The 25,089-nt window shown below is 36.6% G+C and overlaps 1 protein-coding gene across 1 annotated transcript in view; it reads left to right on the top strand.

The window, feature by feature from the left end:
• The first annotated feature begins 426 nt into the window (after window positions 1-426).
• Window positions 427-25,089, top strand: part of LOC149540689 (medium-chain-alcohol O-fatty-acyltransferase-like) — a 62,539-nt gene continuing 37,876 nt past the window's right edge. The window contains exons 1-5 of the mRNA XM_089799690.1: window positions 427-688; window positions 2,587-3,183; window positions 3,652-3,724; window positions 3,836-3,915; window positions 4,005-4,202. Of these exons, the coding sequence (XP_089655816.1) occupies window positions 497-688; window positions 2,587-3,183; window positions 3,652-3,724; window positions 3,836-3,915; window positions 4,005-4,202 (1,140 nt within the window). The 5' untranslated portion in view covers window positions 427-496. The remainder of the gene's footprint in view (window positions 689-2,586; window positions 3,184-3,651; window positions 3,725-3,835; window positions 3,916-4,004; window positions 4,203-25,089) is intronic.

Genomic DNA, 25,089 nt, shown 5'->3' with positions numbered 1-25,089 from the left:
CGGACTTTTCCGGTGGGCTTTGCCCCGATGTAAAAACCTATCGGCTAATAAATACAGATGCAAGAAATTAGGAGGTGAAAAAAATTAATGGTACACGTACCATCTTCATTAAAAGAATTTAATTTGATTCATTTCTGTAGTTCCAGAAATTAGGTGTCAAAGTTTGTTGATGGACAATTGGTTGTTTCAATGCAAATTAAATGGGCTCAACTGTCTATGTCAGATTAAAATTTCAATGCAAGTTTTAATGCACATGTAAGAGATGATCATGAATGTCTGACAGTGGGTTGGACAGAGTTGTTAAAGGCTGGATGGCTGCATTTTCTCAATGTACTCTTTCGTTGTGACTCAATTAAATTTCATTCAATTATCCTATCTACTACACTGCATTTATGCGGGCACAAGGTTAACAGTTTACCTATGTGCGGAGCATTTCAGAAGCACAGGTGACCGACATAGCGACATCTCGGTGTTACAGAGTTGTTCTTCATCAGCAATGGAAGCAAAGCTTGTGAATGGGAATAGCGGCGAGGCGGTAAGTCCTTTAGGCCAGGCTTTGAGTACTTCGCTTCTCTCGATAAACGTTCTCGCCTTTTTCGAGATGGAGCAACCTATTGATGTAGTCATCGCCAAGAATGTCATAAACGACGTTCTCCTGCCAAACAACTCCCGTTTTTGCAGCATAATGGTACGCAGTTTCTTTGCATGAAATCTTATTATACTTGCTCTTGGCAATTTGCATTCACTTTTCAACCAATCACAAATACTTTAATTATTTTTAAATCATTCAAATATATCTTGAGTTTTTAAATTTATTTATTGTTTCTATATAATATAGAAATTATATGATTGGATGATTTGATTTTGTGTTTATAAGTTTTTTTTGGAGGGCTCTCTCTATTGAATTTGCTAAATGTTCCCTACAAACAAACAAAATAATTTAATCTTATTTACATATTACACATTATTCTTTGTTCAATGAAAAATATGAATAAATAGACATGAACAAGATTGGTTTGATTTAAATATATGAATAAAGGCAGTTTGTATGGTTTGTGGTTATTTGTTATTACTTTTAAAAATTTATGTTATTATTTTTTTAATGTAATTTATATGATTGCACTATTAACAAATATTAAATTCATTTGAATCAATTATATTAGTAAGTATTGGTAATTTTTTAAATATAAACGATCCTTCAAATAAATCTTACGATATTTTTATAGGAAAGAAAATAATTATAGCAATTTAATATTTATATAACTTAATATATAAATAAATATTATTAAATATAAAGAAATAATAAATCAAATAGAAATATTATATTACTTTGATTCATGTATTTTATTAAGTTTTATTTTTATTTCCTCTTTGTAAAAGGAATTTTTTAACCCTTTTCTAAAAATGATAATATTTTGTGTTCTAAATGAAAGATGACTTTTATTTCTATTGTGTTTGACATCAATATTAGAAAAGTATTGGTTGGGCTTAAACATCACGCTCTCTTTTTCACTTCGTATTTCTTCATTTTTGGACAGTTTAATGATGTTGCTTGTTACTTTTGAGTAAATTACACTTTCACATGTCTTTAATTCTTCTTTCTGTGTCCCATTTCAAACCTCTTTCAATTTTCACTTCTCATTTCCTCTATTTTTGAAAATTTTTGATGATGTTTTTGTTATTTTTGAGTGAAATTACTTCTGATTTCCTCTATTTTTTATGATTTTTTTAAATTTTTGAGTGAAATTACATTTTCACATGTCTTTAATTTTTCTTTTAATTCTTCTTTTATAGGTGTGGGATATACTTCTATTTCCTTAAGGATTTTTTTTTTGGCATATTCTTAGAAAAAAATTATAGTTCCTATTAGCAATATTAATTTAAGTAGAAATATTAAATAATTTTGTTGTATTAATTATTGACAAGTTTAATCTATTATTTATTAATAAAAAATTGTAATTTAAGTTGGCACACTCCTTTTGTATATGAAAATCATATAATATATACACAATAGAATTGATAGATATTTAATTCAATATAATTTGACAATTTCATTTATACAAACAAATATATAAAGATAAAATGATAATTTTTTTTATTTTCCAACATAAAAAAACATAATTAATAGATTTAAAATAAAACTATTATTTGTTTGTCCCTTATTTCTAACTTTACTTTATATTTCTAGTATTAAAATAAAATAAGAATATAATTATTTATAACTAGATAATTATATAATATCATTTTACATAAACAATATATTAATTAAATAACATATTGAATTATGATATGAAATTTCAATTAAATAACATAAATTTTTCTTGGATCAGTTAATGGTTTCATTATTTATTGTAATTAATTATTTTTATGTGTTAAGTGATTTAGTTACCGTTGTATTGTACGCTCTTGTCTAAATTAAATAACATATTGAATTATAATGTGAAATTTAAAATAAATAAGGTCATAGAAGAATTCTTCTGAACCATTATTCATGAAAAATGAAAAAATAAATTTGCCTAAATTCTACTGGCAATATCATATTTTTTACTCACATTAATTTACAATATAGTTGTTTTTTGATGGCAGAGTGAAGACAGACATGGAGTGCTGCGTTGGGTGAGAACTGAAGTGAATGTGGACGATCATGTGATTGTTCCACAGTTTCCTCCAGGCCAAACTGAATATGATGAGTTTGTGAATGATTATATTTGTAACATACACCTTACTCCTCTTCCTCAGAATCGGCCCCTGTGGCAGTTTCATTTAATCAACTACAATACAAGCAAGGCGAGGGCAACATGCGTTGTACGTATGCATCATGTTCTAGGCGATGGCACTTCTCTCATGTCTTTATGCTTTCGCTTTGTCACCAGAGCAGACGATCCAAATCTTCCCCTCACCTTTCCTTCCTCCAAATCTCTGCCTAACAAAGCAAGTCCACCATATTATTCATGGCTTTCGCCCAAGTTTATCTATTCTATATTGCAGAGACTATTTGTGCTTATGCTTGTTTTATGGTACACTGCTTCTGACCTCATTAGCAGCTTACTGAGAATGACGTGGATGAACGATAGCAAGCTACCCATTCGAGGGCCTCCTGGGGTGGAGATGCTGCCTAAAGTTATGAGCCATATCACCTTTCCAATGGGAGATGTCAAAAAGATTAAAAATTCTATTGGCGGGGTAATTTTATTCATCTTATATATTTTCATTGTTATATTGCTATTATGATTAATTTAAATAATTTTTAAGTTGAATTTATTCATTCATGTAACCCATCTTTTATGAGAGCAAATGGAACACATTAGAGTGCACATAGGTGAAGCTCTTCGATACTCCATCTCAAGCGCACTAACGTTTGAGCTGGAGTAATACTTGAACAGGTCTTTATGAACATTACTTAGAAACAACACGTACCAAAATATTTCATTCATTTTAATAAAAGATGAATTCATATAAACCACTGCTCATAAAACATGAATGAAATATAAGATTAAGTTACAGATGAATTCATATAAACCATTGCTCATAAAACATGAATGAAATATAAGATTAAATTATGTAACTTATTGTAAGAAATATCTCGTACTTAAATTAACTTTCTAACTCATTCATTATGCTCCGCTTATTTGTGTAACATGCTTTCTACAGAGAGTAAATGATGTGATAATGGGCGTGATACTCTACAGTTTTCAAAGATACTTGCAAGTTACTCATTTTCATGGTGAGAGTCCCGACCATGGAGATATTAAAACATTACATTATGATTGCGAACGACTTAATCGCACATTGGGTATTGATTTCCAGATTAAAAATAATGGCGTGGTGTTTGCAGGAGGAAACAGTAAAGAAATGAGAATGTCAAGAGTATCAGGGCTTGTTGCAATGAATACAAGAGTATTGTCAGGATTGAAGGTCGTATGCAATCTATCTTATATGGGCTATTACGAAATATTGTCTTACAGACCAACCATAATAGACAAGATCTTATTCTCGTGATGCAGGATATGAAAGAAATGCTGAAACCTGAGAGTGAAGCACCGTGGGGAAACCGCTATGGGTTGTTACACATACCTATGCTCACTGCTAATGGGGGAAGTCCATTAGATTTCGTGCGAGAAGCCAAGAAAATCATGGATCGGAAGAAAATGTCCCGTGAAGTGTTCCTTAGCAGTCGACTACTGGGTTCCATGGGGTGTAAGGTATGCGAATTTCAATAGCTTTTAAACCATGAAGAGCTACATTAGTGCATCGAATTCATTTCTCCCACCTTTCATTTATACCGTCATTAAATTGCAGTTGAACTGTTTTCGCACTTTAAGGCCGTCACTTCCAACAAAACTGCTGTTAGACTATTTTACGTGTAAAGACTGGTAGTTTGAGATCCCCATTGTTCAAACTTTTACATGTGTAACACCATATTAAAGATGAAAGCATTATTTTTGTTTAGGGCATATTAGATTATTAGATTTAGTAGTGTGATTTGTAAAATCAGAATTATAACAAGAAGAAAGATCAGTTCAAGGACTGCAGGAACAAGAACCATTTGACAACAATGGAATCTCGTTATATTGACATAATGAGGTTGATTTTGAAATTGTGGTATGTCAATGGCAAGATGTTCCTTTCAAATTTCATACCACAATAGATGTTTATGATATCCACATCATCAAAACATAGATATATGGCGCAAACATAGATATAGGGTGTGTAATTATTCAGAATTAGAAGAACCCATTGTACTGAAATTGTTATTAAGTTGTATATATGTATAGAGGCTACGCATCAACGTGTTAAAGCCTACTCATCATGGTGTTAAAACTTTTGTATTTGAAGACGAGTACATGAACACAAGCATAAAAAGAAATTGAACTCAATATGAAAGAAGTTGTAAATGCACCCAAAACGTTGTTCCAAATATGAATAGAGTAACTTGGATCCTTTAACAAGGCACACTATTACAAGACAAACATGGGTGAACATGTACATATACACTCTAATCTTCAATTATGAGAAGGGGATACACTCTAATCTTCATAGTATAACAAGCAGCTACCTTGGTGATCATCTACTATCAAATCATTGGCTTCCTAATCTTGTCATGGGGGCCAAGCCTAAAGAGCGATGAGCACTAGGGTAGCCCCAAAAACTTTAGCACTAGCTAGACGCAAAGATCACTTTTTCTCAACCTCATCCAAAATCTTCATCCAAAATCTCCACAAAAGAAAGACTTGAAATAATTGAATGAAGACTTTTGACAATGTTGGAATGTCCTCAAGTGAGTTAGACATGCACACAACATAGGACCAAGTTGACTTTACTCGAGGAAAATGTAGGAAATGTACTATTCACATCTACAATTATAGTAGTGATAAACATACGATAAGATATAGTCTCTTCAATTATAAGCATGATTATAGAAAGAGATATCATTACAATAGATTTATGATGGTAAAATTTGGATAGAAGGAATTATTCAAACTTATTTAAAGAGATTGAGTAGATGCTTTTTAATTTTCCTTGGCAAGCCTAAGAATCCCAAAAAAGCTAGGATGAGGATCAAAGGATGGGGCAAACTGATTAGACATAATTTTACTAGACACTACTTATATGTACACAATATGTTGATGAGTTGGGAGAATGGAGGGGTTTCGAGAAGCTAAGTGATAAGTGTGTTATGGGGACAAAGAGATGAATACTTGTACCCATTTAGGGAAAGCCACACTACCAATTCTCAAAGAAGTGATAAATAATATTAAGGGTGAAGATAGAGTATCAAAAGTGATAAATAGAATGGCCCCAACAATAGGTAGGAGGATGTACTGATACAAAAAATTATAGACTCAATTGAAGATTCCCTTGCTTTTTATTAGAGTAGTTAGAGGAACATAGGGTGTCATCAATAGATGGAAAATGAGTGGCAAGGAAAATGAGCGAGCATTCAATGGCCTCTTTCCCTTACTATAGATAAGAAGGAAATGGATGTCTAAAAGGATAGAAATATCAAAGGGAAGTCAAACCTTGGATAACATTAGTGGGAGTATCATTCCCTTATCTATGCTAGAAACAAATAGTGGGGTTGACTTATTGATCTATGAAACAAATAGATTCTTAATCATTTGAAAGCCTTAAATTAATACTATATGCAATTAATCATATGATAATCTTAATAATATTAGACATATGTGCATCCAAGAATAGATAACATAAAAAGTAAAGCATATGAACACATTTAGCAACTTGACGTGTTGTTTTCTAGTGGAGAATCTTTAAGGGTGACAAACCACTTTATGAATTCCTTTATTATGCCTCACTTGAAAAATGATGCCTTATAGAGCATATATTAGGGCCTCACTAGCCAAGTTAGTTCCTTACATATGATACAATAGGGTGTCACTATCCAATGTAATGCCTAACATAGCATATAGTAGGGCCTCATTAGCCAAGGTAATGCATCACATAACCAAAATACCTCGCTTAGAAACTTGCGTAAGTACCCCCTTCCTAGTCACATAGTAAAAAAAAGATCGTAACATAGATGGATAATTTGTTTTCCATACATAACATTAGCTACAAAATATCACCACATAGATCTTGTCTTTATTTTGTAATGCTTTCCTTTACAACCTTCTCCCATCAAAATAACAAAAACTATTCTTTTCAAGAGAACATACTTAGTATAATTAGTATGACTCCTTCCTGCAACAACCATGAAAAATCCACCATCATATAAATGTGTCTTCCTATACAAATTACCACATGTCTTCTATCTTGTTGACATTGTTCAATATCTATAATTACTAGTGTGTCACATGAATTTATCATTGCTTCAAATTTTGAAATACTTTCCATTCTATTCATTAATGTTATCTGCACTAACTTCACAATAGCATCATATACACATCTATATTTAATACTTTTATGTTATTAATCCTAGAACTTTTACTCCTGGAGAATAGATTGGATCCAAACAAAAAATTTACAACAACATCAAATACACTTAGATATATGTAATACTTATATGTTATCAATCCTACTTATACTTCTTACTAATGCATTGGATCCAAAAAAATTTTATAATATAAATATGACAAAATCTTATGTAGTCTCACTCATAAATATCAAGAAACCCTCATTTAAGCATCACATAATGAATGTTTCTTCAAAGTAAACATTTATCTTTAACTATGCATGTAAAAATATAAATGTATATTAAAAAATCTTTAAAAAACAAATGAGGATATATGATAACATCACACTATCACTATTAGGAATTTCATAATCGTATAGTAAAAAATATTCTTGTCAATTTCTCTCCACAAATCTTTCAATAATATTTATTAAATGAGTGGTGCCCTCGTCATAGATTGATCATCTTTCCTTTACGTATAGAGTCCCTTATTTTCTTGAACAAGCCAGTTCAACTCATTTTGAAGGGAAAGCTTCATGATTTTTATATCCTTTCTTTACACCTCTTGTCCTATCCATTGGTCATCCTTTATGACAAATACAAAGTTCTATTTATATTACCAAAATTGACCTATTATTATCTCATGCCCTTTATGTTTAAAAACATTTGATATTATGTAATAAGTTAGTCCCTTATAGATTTAAAAACAACACATGCACCAAGATCTTAGTCTCCCTTATTGAGTTATTATGTAGGAGAATCATGTGTGTAAGGGAAATTTTAGGAAGTTTACCATTTTTAGTAAGTGGTAGTTTGAGCTCAGAATATTATGTTTTCTTCTCTAAAGGTTCATTTTTTATATTATTAACTTGTTAGTAAATTTTCATTGCAATATCATGTACTTTTGGGAAGTTATTGCTTTTTTTGGTATTAATAGCAAGGTATAAAAACTTTAAACTAAGCTTTTAAGGCTTCAGAGGCTTTGGAAAGGGGCCAAACCTCAACTTACTAGAGCGTCCATGAATCAAGCATTGTAGAGATCTTTTTTGGCATTTTTAAATGACTTCATAATAACCAATTAAATAACTAGTGATGAGTTATAGTCACTGGAAGTTGTGCTACTTGAAATCGAAGAAAACAAATTTTTTCTTGTGTTCTAAAATTTGTTGGGGCATAATATAATGTAATAAAATATAAATAATAATATCTTAGAGTTGGTCAACCTCTAATTCTAGGGCTAAAACTTCTAAAGCCTTCTTGGGTGGTGGGAAATTCCCTATATAAAGAAGGCCATAGGGTTGTTTAGGACAATGTTTTATAGGAGATTATGGTTCTTCCCTTAGAATATTATGAGAAAATTCTCATGTTTCATTAGATACTCTAGTTTTTAATATTATAATTTTATTTTAATAGAGATAATAAGAAGACAATTTTTTTTCTATTGAATTTTTATTAATAGGGGAGCACCCTTCAACTTATTTCCTATGAAGTTTATTTTCTTGAAACATAGTTTTTTGGAAAGTAATTAATTATGATGGAATGTATGTTGTCATTTATAGAAATACTACAAGATGCTAATGATTCTTAGGCTTACACTCAGTTTTGGTTTGGGTTTAATACAAAAAATGCCTAAGTATAGTTTAGGAAAATGGTCAACAGATGTAATGTTTTGATCAACGAGCTTAGCTGGATAAGTAATTTTGGCCACATATTTTGGTTAATGATAAAATAGAGTTTTTATATGATACTAGAGTTACTATTTTAGTTAGCATATTTTTTGGTTGGTCAATATTAAGGCATGCTTATATCAAAGAGTAGAGGACATAAGATAGAGATTGAGCATTTTGGCCAAAGGAACTAAATTTTCTTGTAAATTCAATTTATTGGAAATGTAGGAATAATATCATATCCTAGATCTTAACCCTTAGTTAGCAAGCTTTGACCTTCATTTTTGAAGGAGTGTTATATGTTTCATCCTTATGGTTGACTAGACAATATAATTATAAGGGTGTATAAAAAGGACAATTGCATTATGTGAAGTATGCTATTTGATCTAGTATTGGAATGTACATAATATGTAGAAGCTTTATTAATGATTATATGATGCTATTTTGATGGTTAGATGCAATTAGTTATTTCTTGGGAAAAATCAAATGCAAGACACACAAAGGACTAATTGAATATAAAAGATATTAATACAATCATTTTAGTATTGTATCTATTACTTGTATAGATCCAATATCTTTGTAGAGTATCGAGCTCTATTTTAATATAACTCTTAATAAGGTTGAGACCTCTAACAAGGTCTAGTCCTCTTATAGTTCAACTAATGCAGTAAATGTATGTAATGACTCCTAAAATGGTCAAATATTGTAACAAAGAACTTTTAGATTAGTGCATTATTGTGGGTACCATCCTTACTGGGGTTTCCCTTGGCCAAAGTTTCCTATAAAGCAAATCATAGTGTTCTACGTTTCTTATATTTGTGTGGTTTACATTTTAGTTTACTCATTGGTGTATGCATATAGTTAAGTTTTGAAATATATAGTTGGAGTAAAAGTGTTGCAATATTGATTTACCCATCCCCACCTCAGTATTGTCTATTTATATAACAATTAGTATCAGAGCCTTATTAGTTAGAAGAAGTTTAACAACATGAGGAAGGTCCTAATGGATACTCATAATTTACAAAACAACTTTGAAAAGGCACTAGAAGATCTAGATTAATAAAATGAAGAAAAAGAAAGATTAAAGATCAAACTTAAAGATGAACAAAATTACATTAAGAAGCTTAAGTATCAGATCGATATCTCAAGGAAAAATAGAATTTAGAGCTAGAAAAACAAATTAAGGAACCTAAATCAGATAATAAGGAAAATATGGTTGCAAAACTCAAGAAAGAAAACTGGCCACTCAAATATGAACTTGAAGTCACACCACTTCAGCTGGCTAAGGTATCTAAAAAAGAAAAAATCACAAAAGGAGAAATTTGAAGAAGACATGAAAGGTAAACTTAGTGAATGCAAAGATTTGAATTGTCATCTTGCAAAGGTAAAATATGAACTTGATTATTCAAAGATTAAGTACATGGAACTTGATAAATACACTATTGTTATCAAGGGTGAAATTTTTGAGACTAAATGACATCTTTAGAAGTTATATTCAAGTACTGGGTATGTGCAAGATCATGGTGTACCAAACGATGGCCTTAAGTGGCAGTGAAAAATCAGCAAATCAGGTTTATGTCAACTTGACACATAATTTTGAAGTGGTTATGGACTTTATATCAAAAAGTTGTAAGAAAATAATTTGTAGAAAATTGAATGTAGTTTCTAAACTATAAGGCCTTATCAGGAGAAAAAAATAATTGATTGGTCAAAAGTTTGAGTTTTAATGCAGTACTAAGAAAATTTCAGGGTGAAAATAAAAAGTAGGTGTATGTCTGACCACCTTAATCAAAACCAAATCATAATATTTTTTTAATATAATTATAGATATGAAAACTAGACTCATGCTCAGATGTGACGCATATTTTTTGATATTTTTATTCCAAATAAATAATTAAATATGAATTTTCTACCAAAACTTTTTTGGATTAAAAAAAGTCCCGTGTCTGACCACCCTAACTAATAGAAAATTTGATCAAATTTTTATTTTTTTATTTTTTTCTTATACTAGGCGAAGTATAGAATGTGACGCAACTTTTAGATTTAAAAAATGTTATACCGTTTGAAAGTTATAGCTATTTTTCATTCAGTATGTCAATCAGCACTTTACAATAATCTTCATTGATAATTAACAAATAAATACTTATCGAACTCAGAATTTGACAGAAATTATATTGATGGAATCTAGAGAGCGATATTAAAAAATCCATTTCGTTTCATTCAATTTCGATCAAACTAACATTGTCAGACGGCTACCCGAAGTCTGAGTATCACTAAAACTCTCTATAAACACGTCTTTAGGGTTGACCGGGCAGGCTTGGTAAATACCAAGCCTGATCGGATATCCGATTTCAAATCGGATATCTGATTTGACATCGGATATCCGATATGGCTCAGTAGTCAAATTCCAAAAATCTTCAAATTTTGGAGGGAAATTCGATTTAAAGGTTCTAGTTTTTTATTTTTAAATTATTTCACTTATATTAATATGTAAAGGCATATTTTAATATATTATATATATAATAACGTAATGTAAACATTAAAGATATAATCTAGTAATATATAATAATATCTTATGTTAATCTTATTATAATCTATAAATATAATATATATTATTATTATTTTTACTAAATATAATAACGTAATTTATATATATATATAAAATACGTATTATATATTATTATATTAATATGTATAATAATATAATATTTATATAACAACGTAATATTTTTATTAAATATAATATATATTATAAATATTATTATATTAATATGTATGTTATTAATATATTTATATAATAACGTAATATTCTCATTAAATATAATAATGTAATATGTATATATATATATAAAATTATATTGATATGTATATTATTAATATATAAGAGTCAAAGGGGGTCATAGGGTGAACTATAACCCTCTTTGACCCATTAAATGATGATATATGTCTCTAGGGGTCCTAGGACCCCTAGGGACATATGTCGTCCTTTAATGGGTCAAACGGGATCCCTTTGACCCATTAAATGACGACATATGTCCCTAGGACCCCCAGGGACATAGCCGAATCGTTCATAACAGTCAAAGGGGGTCATAGGGTGACCTATGACCCCCTTTGACCCATTAAAAGACGACATATGTCTCTAGGGGTCCTAGGACCCCTAGGGACATATTAGAATGGGTATTATGGGTCAAAGGGGGTCATAGGGTGACCTATGACCCTTTTTGACCCATTAAACAATGACATATGTCCCTAGGGGTCCTAGGGGTCCTAGGAACCCTAGGGACATAGTCGAATCGTTCATATGGGTCAAAGGAGGTCATAGGGTGACCTATGACCCCCTTTGACCCATTAAATGACGACATATGTCCCTAGGGGTCCTAGGACCCCCAGGGACATAGTCGAATCATTCATATGGGTCAAAGGGGGTCATAGGGTGATCTATGACCCCCTTTGACCCATTAAATGACGACATATGTCCCTAGGGGTCCTAGGACCTCTAGGGACATATTCGAATGGGTAATATGTGTCAAACCCTATGACCCTCTTTGACCCATTAAACGACGACATATATCCCTAGGGGTCCTAGGACCCCTAGGGACATATTCCAATCGTTCATATGGGTCAAAGGGGGTCATAGGGTGACCTATGACCCTCTTTGACCCATTAAATGACGATATATGTCTCTAGGGGTCCTAGGACCCCTAGGGACATATTCGAATGGGTAATATGGGTCAAAGGGGGTCATAGGGTGCCCTATGACCCTCTCTGACTCATTAAATGACGACATATTTATCTAGGGGTCCTTGGACCCCTAGGGACATATTCGAATTGTTCATATGGGTCAAAGGGGGTCATAGGGTGACCTATGACCCCCTTTGACCCATTAAATGACGACATATGTCCCTAGGGGTCCTAGGACCCCTAGGGACATATTTGAATGGGTAATATGGGTCAAATGGGGTCATCAGGTAACCTATGACCCTCTTTGACACATTAAACGACGACATATGTCCCTAGGGGTCCTCAGACCCTTAGGGACATATTCGAATCGTTCATATGGGTCAAAGAGGGTCATAGGGTGACTTATGACCCTCTTTGAACCATTAAACGATGACATATGTCCATTGGGGTCCTCGGACCCCTAAGGACATATTCGAATCGTTCATATGGGTCAAAGCGGGTCATAGGGTGACCTATGACCCTCTTTGACACATTAAACAATGACATATGTCCCTAGGGGTCCTAGGAACACTAGGGACATATTCGAATCATACATATGGGTCAAAGGGGGTCATAGGGTGACCTATGACCTCCTTCGACCCATTAAACGATGGTATATGTCTCTAGGGGTCCTAAGACCCCTAGGGACATATTCGAATGGGTATTATGGGTCAAAGGGGGTCACAGGGTGACCTATGACCCTCTTTGACCCATTAAACGACGACATATGTCCCTAGGGGTCCTTCGACCCCAAGAGACATATTCGAATGGGTAATATGGGTCAAAGGGGGTCATAGGGTGACCTATAACCCTCTTTGATCCATTAAATGACGACATATGTCCCTAGGGGTCCTAGGACCCTAGGGACATATTCGAATTGTTCATATGGGTCAAAGGGGGTCATAGGGTGACCTATGACCCCCTTTGCCCCATTAAACGATGACATATGTCCCTAGGGGTCCTAGGACCCCTAGAGACATATTCGAATGGGTAATATGGGTCAAATTGGCTCATAGGGTAACCTATGACCCTGTTTGACCCATTAAACGATGACATATGTCTCTAGAGGTCCTACGCCCCCTAAGGACATATTCGAATCGTTCATATGGGTCAAAGGGGGTCATAGGGTGACCTATGACCCTCTTGACTCATTAAACGACTATATATGTCTCTAGGGGTCCTACGACCCCTAGGGACATATTCGAATGGGTAATATGGGTCAAAGGGGGTCATAGGGTGACCTATGACCCTCTTTGACCCATCAAATGACGACATATGTCCCTAGGAGTCCTCGGACCCCAAGGGACATATTCGAATGGGTAATATGGGTCAAAGGGGGTCATAGGGTGACCTATGATCCTCTTTGACCCATTAAACGACAACATATGTCCCTAGGGATCTTAGGACCCTAGGGACATATTCGAATCGTTCATATGGGTCAAAGGGGGTTATAGGGTGACCTATGACCCCCTTTGACTCATTAAACGACGACATATGTACCTAGGGGTCCTAGGACCCTTAGGGATATATTTGAATCGTTCATATGAGTCGAAGGGGGTCGTAGGGTGACCTATGACCCCCTTTGACCCATTAAACGACGACATATGTCCCTAGGGGTCCTAGGACACCTAGGGACATATTCGAATTGGTAATATGGGTCAAATGGGGTCATAGGGTAACCTATGACCCTCTTTGACCCATTAAATGATGACATATGTCTCTACGGTTCCTAGGACCCCTAGGGAGATATTCGAATCGTTCATATGGGTCAAAGGGGTTCATAGGGTGACCTATGACCCTTTTGACCCATTAAACAATGATATATGTCGCTAGGGGTCCTAGGACCCCTAGGGACATATTCGAATGGGTAATATGGGTCAAAGGGGGTCATAGGGTGACCTATGACCCTCTTTGACCCATTAAACGACGACATATGTCCCTAGGGGTCCTAAGACCCATAGGGACATATTCGAATGGGTAATATGAGTCAAAGGGGATCATAAGGTGACCTATGACCCTCTTTGACCCATTAAACGAAGACATATGTCCCTAGGGGTCCTAGGACCCTAGGGACATATTCGAATGGTTCATATGGCTCTAAGGGGGTCATAGGGTGACCTATGACCCCCTTTGACCCATTAAACGACAACATATGTCCCTAGGGGTCCTAGGACCCCTAGGGACATATTTGAATCGTTCATATAAGTCAAAGGGGGTCATAGGGTGACCTATGACCCCTTTTGACCCATTAAACGATGACATATGTCCCTATGCGTCCTAGGACCCTGGGGACATATTCGAATGGTTCATATGAGTCAAAGGGGGTCATAGGGTGACCTATGACCCCCTTTGACCCATTAAATGACGACATATGTCCCTAGGGGTCTTAGGACCCCTTGGGACATATTTGAATCATTCATATGAGTCAAAGGGGGTCATAGGGTGACCTCTGACCCCCTTTGACCCATTAAACGACGGCATATATCCCTAAGGGTCCTAGGACCCCTAGGGACATATTCGAATTGGTAATATGAGTCAAATGAGGTCATAGGGTAACCTATGACCCTCTTTGACCCATTAAACGACGACATATGTCTCTAGGGGTCCTAGGACCCCTAGGGACATATTTGAATCATTCATATGGGTCAAAGGGGGTCATAAGGTGACATATGACCCTCTTGACCCATTAAATGATGATATATGTCTCTAGGGGTCCTCGGACCCCTAAGGACATATTCGAGTGGGTGATATGGGTCAAAGGGGGTCATAGGGTGACCTATGACCCTCTTTGACCTATTAAACGACGACATATGTCCCTAAGGGTCCTAGGACCCCTAGGGACATATTCGAATGGGTAATATGAGTCAAATGGGGTCATAGGGTAACCTATGACCCTCTTTGACCCATTAAACGATGACATATGTCTCTAGGGGTCCTAGGACCCCTAGGGACATATTCAAATCGTTCATATGGGTCAAAGGGGGTCATAGGGTGACCTATGACCCTCTTGACGCATTAAAAGACGATATATGTCTCTAGGGGTCCTAGGACCCCTAGGGACATATTCAAATGGGTAATATGGGTCAAAGGGGGTCATAGGGTGACTTATTACCCTTTTTGACCCATTATACGACGACATATGTCCCTAGGGGTCCTCGAAACCCAAAGGACATATTCGAATGGATAATATGGGTCAAATGGGGTCATAGGGTGACCTATGACCCTCTTTGACCCATTAAACGACGACATATGTCCCTAGGGGTCCTAGGACCCTAGGGACATATTCCAATCGTTCATATGGGTCAAAGGGGGTCATAGGGTGACCTATGACCCCCTTTGACCCATTAAACGACAAGATATGTCCCTAGGGGTCCTAGGACCCCTAGGGACATATTTGAATTATTCAAATGAGTCAAAGGGGGTCATAGGGTGACCTATGACCCCCTTTGATGCATTAAACGATGACATATGTCCCTAGGGACATATTCGAATGGGTAATATGGGTCAAATGGGGTCATAGGGAAACCTATGACCCTCTTTGACCCTTTAAATGACGACATATGTCTCTAGGGGTCCTAGGACCCTTAGAGACATATTCGAATCATACATATGGGTCAAAGGGGGTCATAGGGTGACCTATGACCCTCTTTGACCCATTAATCGATGATATATGTCTTTAGGGGTCCTAGGACCCCTAAGGACATATTCGAATGGGTAATATGGGTCAAAGGGGGTCATAGGGTGACCTATGACCCTCTCTGACCCATTAAACGACGAGATATGTCGCTAGGGGTCCTAGGACCCCTAGGGACATATTCGAATGGGTAATATGGGTCAAAGGGGGTCATAGGGTGACCTATGACCCCCTTTGACCCATTAAACGATGACATATGTCTCTAGGGGTTCTGGGATCCCTAGGGACATATTCGAATGGGTATTATGGGTCAAAGGGGGTTATAGGGTGACCTATGACCCTCTTTGACCCATTAAACGACGACATATGTTCCTAGGGGTCCTCGGACCCCAAGGGACATATTCAAATGGGTAATATGTGTCAAATGGGGTCATAGGGTGGCCTATGACCCTCTTTGACCCATTAAACGACGACATATGTCCCTAGGGGTCCTAAGACCTCTAGAGACATATTCGAATGGGTAATATGGGTCAAAGGGGTTCATAGGGTGACCTATGACCCTCTTTGACCCATTAAACGACGACATATGTCCCTAGGGGTCCTAAGACCCCTAGGGACATATTCCAATCGTTCATATGGGTCAAAGGGAGTCATAGGGTGACCTATGACCCTCTTTGACCCGTTAAATGACGATATATGTCTCTAGGTGTCCTAGGACCCCTAGGGACATATTCGAATTGGTAATATGGGTCAAAGGGGGTCATAGGGTGACTTATGACCCTCTCTGACTCATTAAACGATGACATATTTCTCTAGGGATCCTTGGACCCCTAGGGACATATTCGAATTGTTCATATGGGTCAAAGGGGGTCATAGGGTGACCTATGACCCTCTTTGACCCATTAAACGACGACATATGTCCCTAGGGGTCCTCGGACCCCTAGGGACATATTCGAATCGTTCATATGGGTCAAAGGAGGTCATAGGGTGACCTATGACCCCCTTTGATCCATATGTATGATTCGAATATGTCCCTAGGGGTCCTAGGACCCCTAGGGACATATTCGAATCGTACATATGGGTCAAAGGGGGTCATAGGTCACCCTATGACCCCCTTTGACCCATTAAACGATGACATATGTCTCTAGGGGTACTAGGACGACTAAGGACATATTCGAATGGGTATTATGGGTCAAAGGGGGTCATAGGGTGACCTAGGACCCTCTTTGACCCATTAAACGACGACATATCTCCCTAGGGGTCCTTGGACCCCAAGAGACATATTCGAATGGGTAATATAGGTAAAAGGGGCTCATAGGGTGACCTATGACCCTCTTTGACCCATTAAACAATGACATATGTCCCTAGGGGTCCTAGGACCCTAGGGACATATTTGAATTGTTCATATGGGTCAAAGGGGGTCATAGGGTGACCTATGGCCCCCTTTGACCCATTATACGACGACATATGTCCCTAGGGGTCCTAGGACCCCTAGGGACATATTCGAATGGGTAATATGGGTCAAATGGGGTCATAAGGTAACCTATGACCCTCTTTGACCCATTAAACGATGACATATGTCTCTAGAGGTCCTAGAAAACCTAGGGACATATTCGAATCGTTCATATAGGTCAAAAGGGGTCATAGGGTGACCTATGACCCTCTTGACCCATTTAACGACGATATATGTCTCTAGGGGTCCTAGGACCCCTAGGGACATATTCGAATTGTTCATATGGGTCAAACAGGGTCATAGGGTCACCTATGACCCCCTTTGACCCATTAAATGACAACATATGTCCCTAGGGGTCCTAGGACGCTTAGGGACATATTTGAATGGGTAATATGGGTCAAATGGGGTCATAGGATAACCTATGACCCTCTTTGACCCATTAAACGATGACATATGTCCCTAGGGGTTCTCAGACCCTTAGGGACATATTCGATTCGTTCATATGGGTCGAAGAGGGTCATAGGGTGACCTATGACCCTTTTTGACCCATTAAACGATGACATAACATATTCGAATCGTTCATATGGGTCAAAGGGGGTCATAGGGTGACCTATGACCCTCTTTGACCCATTAAATGACGACATATGTCCCTAGGGGTCCTAGGACCCCTAGGGACATATTCGAATCGTAATTATGGGTCAAAGGGGGTCATAGGGTGACCTATGACCCCCTTTGACCCATTAAACGACGACAAATGTCTCTAGGGGTCCTAAGACCCCTAGGGACATATTCGAATGGGTATTATGGGTCAAAGGGGGTCATAGGGTGACCTATGACCCTCTTTGACCCATTAAACGATGACATATGTCCTTAGGGGTCCTTGGACCCCAAGAGACATATTCGAATGGGTAATATGGGTCAAATGGGGTCATAGGGTACCCTATGACCCTTCTTTGACCCATTAAACGATGACATATGTCTCTAGAGGTCTTAAGACCCCTAGGGACATATTCGAATCGTTCATATGGGTCAAAGGGGGTCATAGGGTGACCTATCTTGACCCATTAAACGACGATATATATCTCTAGGGGTCCTAGGACCCCTAGGGACATATTCGAATGGGTAATATGGGTCAAAGTGGGTCATAGGTCTCTTTGACCCATTAAATGATGACATATGTCCCTAGGTGTCCTAGGACCCCTAGGGACATATTTGAATCGTTCATATGAGTCAAAGGGGGTCATAGGGTGACCTATGACCCCCTTTGATCCATTAAACGACGACGTATGTCCCTAGGGGTCCTATGACCCCTAGGGACATAGTCGAGTCGTTCATATGGGTCAAAGGGGGTCATAGGGGGACCTATGACCCCCTTTGACCCATTAAATGACGACCCTCTTTGTATTATATATTATTATATTAATATGTATAATAATATAATATATATATATAACAACGTAATATTTTTATTAAATATAATATATATTATAAATATTATTATATTAATATATATGTTATTAATATATCTATATATTAACGTAATATTTTAGGATATACTATTTTAGGATAATAATTATAATATAAATAAACACTAAATATTAATATTATTATATGTATAGTAATAATAATAATACTATTATAGCTATAATAATAATATATATTAATACTATATATTGTAGCTTAATATAAATAAACACTATATATTTACACTATTATATCTATATTAATAGTATTAATACTATTATAGGTATAATAATAATATTGATACTATAGGTATATTAATACTATTTTATATTAATATTATTGATATTTTATACTAATACTAATATACTATTAACTTAGTTATAAATTAAAGTCGTTTGCCTCCAAATATTTTCATAATATTAATATTATTGTGGCAAAGGAGGGAAACCTTAGCAAGTTTTCCCCCCAAAAGTCCTTTTTCTATATCGGATATCCGATTATACTGGCATCAATTTCAAATATTTGACTGTCCCTATAGACCCGACAACATTACTTTTTTACCTCTTTTTTCACGAGATTTGTAAAAAGTCGTGTTTTGGGGCCCAACCAATCGAAAAGAATTTGAAAATATAACCTTAGGTGTTTGAATTTGTCATCTGAATGGGGAGCAGCAGTCGTCGAAAGAATAAACGTAAAAGGAAGATATCCAATGAAGACATTGCAGCATATAGGGAAAAGGACAAAATGAAACACCGAAAAAAAAGACAAGGTATGCTAAATATCAATCAAGTTGATGATGAATTAATCAATAGATCAAGGAAACCATTTAGTGAAAGAAATTCTTAGTATGCATATCATAGACCATGAAGTTAGAAAATACCAATAGCTCTAAGACCAAAGAGCCATTTTAAGTATGTTCAAGCACTAGAGACATAGAAAATCAAAGTCAATTTATGAAACTCCCCTTAGCAAAAAATGCAAACAAATATTTGCATTTGACATTTTGACTTGGTTGAAAAAGTTTGACAATAATTGATAATATTGCAAGCTTGATGTTCAAAAGAAATTTTTTTTCCAAGAAAGATAGTCACACATGGAGTAGTCTTCAAACAATCATCCATCATTTGCGGCCACCCCGTACCGAGGAGTCTCCAAGGTGCTCTAAGTGCATTTGGAGGTTGATCTTTCGAGGGTCATAACATAGAGCTCGTGAGGGCTATTGATGAACTGTCAAATGCTATAGGATGATGATCCTGAGGCCTAAAATAACCTATCTCATTTTTGAGAGATCACATTCCGTTTGGATTTAGCACAGCGATCTCGCTCGATGCCAAAACTCGCAGTGTGCCTCAGTTCATAGGTGCACCACAACGTAACTTTGAAACCGCTGATCTTGGCATCGAATCGTCAGTGCCATTAGCTCCGGATGGGCAGGTGAACCCTAGTCACACCCTTTTTCTAGCCACGAAGACCATCCATCATTTGCGGCCACCCTGTACCGAGGAGTCTCCAGGGTGCTCTAAGTGCATTTTGAGGTCGATCTTTCGAGGGTCATAACTCAGAGCTCGTGAGGGCTATCGATGAACTGTCAAATGCTACAGGATGGTGATCCTGAGGCCTAAAATAACTTATCTCATTTTTGAGAGATCACATTCCGTTTGGATTCAGCACAGCGATCTCGCTCGATGCCAAAACTCGCAGTGTGCCTCAGTTCATAGGTGCACCACAGCGTAACTTTGAAACTGCTAATCTTGGCATCGAATCATCAGTGCCATTAGCTCCGGATGGGCAGTTGAACCCTAGTTACACCCTTGTTCTGGACATGAAGACCGTCCATCATTTGCAGCCACCCCGTACCGAGGAGTCTTCAAGGTGCTCTAAGTGCATTTTGAGGTCGATCCTTCGAGGGTCATAACTCAGAGCTCGTGAGGGCTATCGATGAACTATCAAATGCTATAGGACGGTGATCCTGAGGCCTAAAATAACCTATCTCATTTTTGAGAGATCACATTCTGTTTGGATTCAACACAACGATCTCGCTCGATGCCAAAACTCGCAGTGTGCCTCAGTTCATAGGTGCACCACAGCGTAACTTTGAAACCGCTGATCTTGGCATCGAATCGTCAGTCCCATTAGCTCCAGATGAGCGGGTGAACCCTAGTCACACCTTTGTTCTGGCCATGAAGACCATCCATCATTTGTGGCCACCCCGTACCGAGGAGTCTTCAAGGTGCTCTAAGTGCATTTTGAGGTCGATCCTTCGAGGGTCATAACTCAGAGCTCGTGAGGGCTATCGATGAACCGTTAGAGGAGACAAGTTCATAAGGATGGAGTGGCTTAGTGTTTTTTCTAAAATAAGTTAGTGGGAAGGCTTTATTAGAGGGTCTTGGCCAAACTAGTGGGGTGTTTGCCAAAATTTCTTGTTTTATTTCTACTTGGTTTTGTTTTCTTGTTTTGTGCTTGAGTGGGAAGGGAAGAGAAGTCCAGGGTGAAGGGCTTAAGTTGGGTTCGAAAAATGTATTGAGAACCTTGGAGTATGGGCTCCATTGTATGCCATAACATTTCATATCTTGCTGGGGGTGATAAGGAAAGTATGGTGTAGAAAGGAAGTTTGAGGAGTTACAACTGATGGTAGTGGGTTTGGAGGAGGAAATGTGGAGGCCCCGAGAGGGCATTAAATGGTTCATTTATGATAGCCCCGAGAGGGCATGAAATTTGGTGAATTATGATAGCCCCGAGAGGGCATGAAAATTGTTTATTGCAAATATGGTTTGGTATGGCAAGTCTCCATTTTAGAACACACCTTCACCCTATGTTTATGGTTCCATCTGTGAAGCCATTGTGAAATAGTCTTGGGGGGAAATTGTTCAAGTTTGAAATGTAATGTTTATGCATTGAAAGATTGTATGTGTATCCCAGTTTGAGCCTTGTTCCCTAGCGCGGGGGTGGTCTCTTTGAGGCCTATGGTTGGGTGGAAAGCACCCATGGTCCTTGTTATTTTGTTGTGTTGCATATGTAGATTTGTGTCCAAGGGAGCAATGGAAATGGCTTGGAATTATCATCTTGCAGATTGATGTTGGATGAGAAAACTTGACATTGTGCCCTCATTTGTGAAGGAGGATTCACCAGCTTGTTCATGTTCTCAACGATCATGTTGGACAATGTTCATGCTACTCATTGTCCATATCTTTCAATGTCCATGTTCCTTATGATTTTGAAAAGTCCCTTATGTTGCCCCATTGTGATGGAAGGAGATTGTATCATTGTTACCTAATGTACGTGTAGAAGAAAATATTGATAAGGTTGTATATGCATGTTTCATTTGGAGTTTATATTGTTATGAAAGCATTGGTACGAGTCACAGATTTGCTTTGACATCATTGTTATCATTTGAAAATGTGAAAGAAAGTTTTCTCCTTGTGTTATTGTAAATGACTAGTTGATAATAACAATCCATAGATGTTATGTGATACCATTGATTGTATAAATTTAAAACTTAGTAGATTGCTTACAATCTTGTTGTGCACTCAATAATTTGGTGAGGAAGCAATGTTGATAGATAATGAGGATATAGTAATATACTAATTGTCACATTAATATATATTGTAATGATTAATGAATGTGTGTACATTGGTAATGAGGATAATAAGTAATTCTGATCCCCTTCCCTTACATGCTAGAATCACGACCTAGTCCATATGATACAACTGACAGACCTTAATAGAATATTAGTATCAGAGGCTTGTTAGGATATGAATTACCTCACTAATTTATGAGTGTTGTATCTTGAACTTGCTCGTTTGACTCGTGACGCTAACTTGAACTAGACTGTCATCCAATCTATTTGAAAACCACCTGTGACTAAAATGTTAACACCTTCACACTATTCACATGAGTCTTGAACTCCTATTCAATGATAACCTTGTTTTACAATATGTAATTTCTTATGCGACTTCATAAGCTTTAAAAAAAAAAAAAATTGTTGTGTTTTTACTAGTAAAATTTAGGGCATGACACATGATCCACGATAAATTGAACAATACTAGATACTAAATTAATATGTATATCATTGTGCACGTAAATGATAAAAATATATATCAAAACACATGTATCCATAGAAAAAAATTTACACAAATATATATCAAAGATCATGTATCCATAGACAAAGTACTCAAATATATATATCAAAATACATAGATCCATATACAAAATGTGGCTGATCCTGCCATCAGAATGTGTATAATATCAATGTTTCTATATAAAATGTGGCATATGCCATCTCAAAATGTCTCATGATTCATCCTACGAAAACTATACTATCCTAGGGTGCTGGTGGATGATCAAAATGCAGCCTCTTCGCTGCACTAGGTGGATCAGATGCCTCCTACATAAACAAAAAAGGAAAACCCAAAGTTAGACTACTAAATTTATATGATTCTACGTATCTAACATTGAATTACTCAAATGCATAATGATCTTTTCCGTATTGGAGATTAATACTATCAAAATTTCATAATAAATACCTCTCTCGTCAACCTCCTGCGCCGGTCAGGAGTCCTCTCATATGCCCTCAGCAATGCTGGTACCTCTGTGATTGTGGGCTGTATATGTTCAAATACCTTTGTCAGATGAATCTACAATTTAAACTATAACATTATAATTCATAGCATGCTAAATTTATAATATATTTAATCATGAATTCAAACTACAACTTACTATTGTAGGCTCCTCCTCAGGAGTGAGTGGCCACGTCATCAAATCTACATAACTGTCCCGTCGAACCTCATGTGCACTAGGAGTCTCCTATGAGATACAAAATAGTAGTTGTTAATATCATGAAAATTAGTTTTGAATTTATTTATGAAGATAAGTGATGCAAGAGCATCCCATGCTCATTAGGGGAACATTGAAGATCCAAGGCATTACAGAGGTCATGGAACATCTCTTGAAGTTAATTGGGCAATCCTTGCACCAATTATGGCTCATGGAAGCATACAAAGTTATAATGTTGGACTCATATGTGGAAGAAAGTTGTAATTGGGCATGAGATAGGATTTTAGGATTTCATATGGTAGATGTGTCATTTGATAGGTTCATGTAGGTTGTCATGATCATATCTTGTCATTAGACAAGTCAAAACGTTCTAGAATTGAGTTTTGGGGTTTGAACAAGCAGGCCCTAGTTTTTAAGCCATTTTAAGGAGGGTTTTGAAGTTTGGGTGTTTAGGAGTGTGACCAAGACCTATAATCTTGAAAATCCTTAGTGTGTTGGTCCCTTTGTTGAAGCCTTTCCTCCTTGTGTGTCCTAGAGTTGAAAGGTACATAAGTGGTGTCCAGAGATTTCTTGGTGAGGAAAGAAAGAGAATCAATGAGTTGGCCTTTGGGAAGGAAGAAAACTTGTTGTGAAAATGCCTCCTAAAAATCAAATGGCTAGAGAACTTGAAGAATTGAGAGAAGAGTTGGCAAAAGAGAAAAGAGAGAGGAGAGAACTTGAAGCATCTAGAGTGAGGGAAGAAAGACAGATGAGAAGAGAGAGGCTGAAGCTTATTGCAAGGATAGAATCCTTAGAAAAGGAAAGGCAAGAACCTAGAGGAGAAGAGGTTAGAGGAAGAAATCATGGAGAGAACCATGAAGAAGAAGAGGTTGGTAATGCAAGGCAAGAGCATGAGACAACAGATGATCCTGAAGAAAGGAGATTTATGAGAATCATTAAGGCAGTACAAGGTAATGGTGGGAAGAACCATATTGATTTTCCAATATACCAGGGTAAAATGGATAGTGAAGAAGTGCTAGGGTGGATAGAGGCCCTTGAGAACTACTTTGATCTTGAAGACATAGAGGCAGATAAGAAGGTAAAAGTAGCAATAACAAGACTGAGAGGAAGATCACTCACTTGGTGGACTAGTGTTCAAAATGAGAGAGAGGAAAGGTGGTGCAGGGCACCTAACCTATGTGGCAAGGGGGAACAACTATCTCTATTGCCGGACACCTTGCCACTCCATGAAAGCGAGGATTAAAGTAGATTAGGAAGTTGGAATAAAGGTTTGGTCCATCTTTTACAAGTTGGTCTATGTTTTGTAATAAAGGCACATGTAAGGCCCACAAGAATTTTGGTGTGGTTATAAACCAAGTGACTCCATGGGACCAAAAGGCCTTAGAATAGGGTATTTAGAGTCTAAACAGTATTAGCAAAAAGTGGTTGTTTGTTTGTTTTATGGTTGGGAACGCCTATATGGTTGTTC

The sequence above is a fragment of the Cupressus sempervirens genome, chromosome 9 (genome assembly GCF_028749045.1).
Source record: "Cupressus sempervirens isolate cs-2001-9-10 chromosome 9, ASM2874904v1, whole genome shotgun sequence".
Classification (NCBI taxonomy): Eukaryota; Viridiplantae; Streptophyta; class Pinopsida; order Cupressales; family Cupressaceae; genus Cupressus; species Cupressus sempervirens.
Note: the sequence above shows the minus strand (reverse complement) of the source record. Positions and strands in the feature narration are given on the sequence as shown.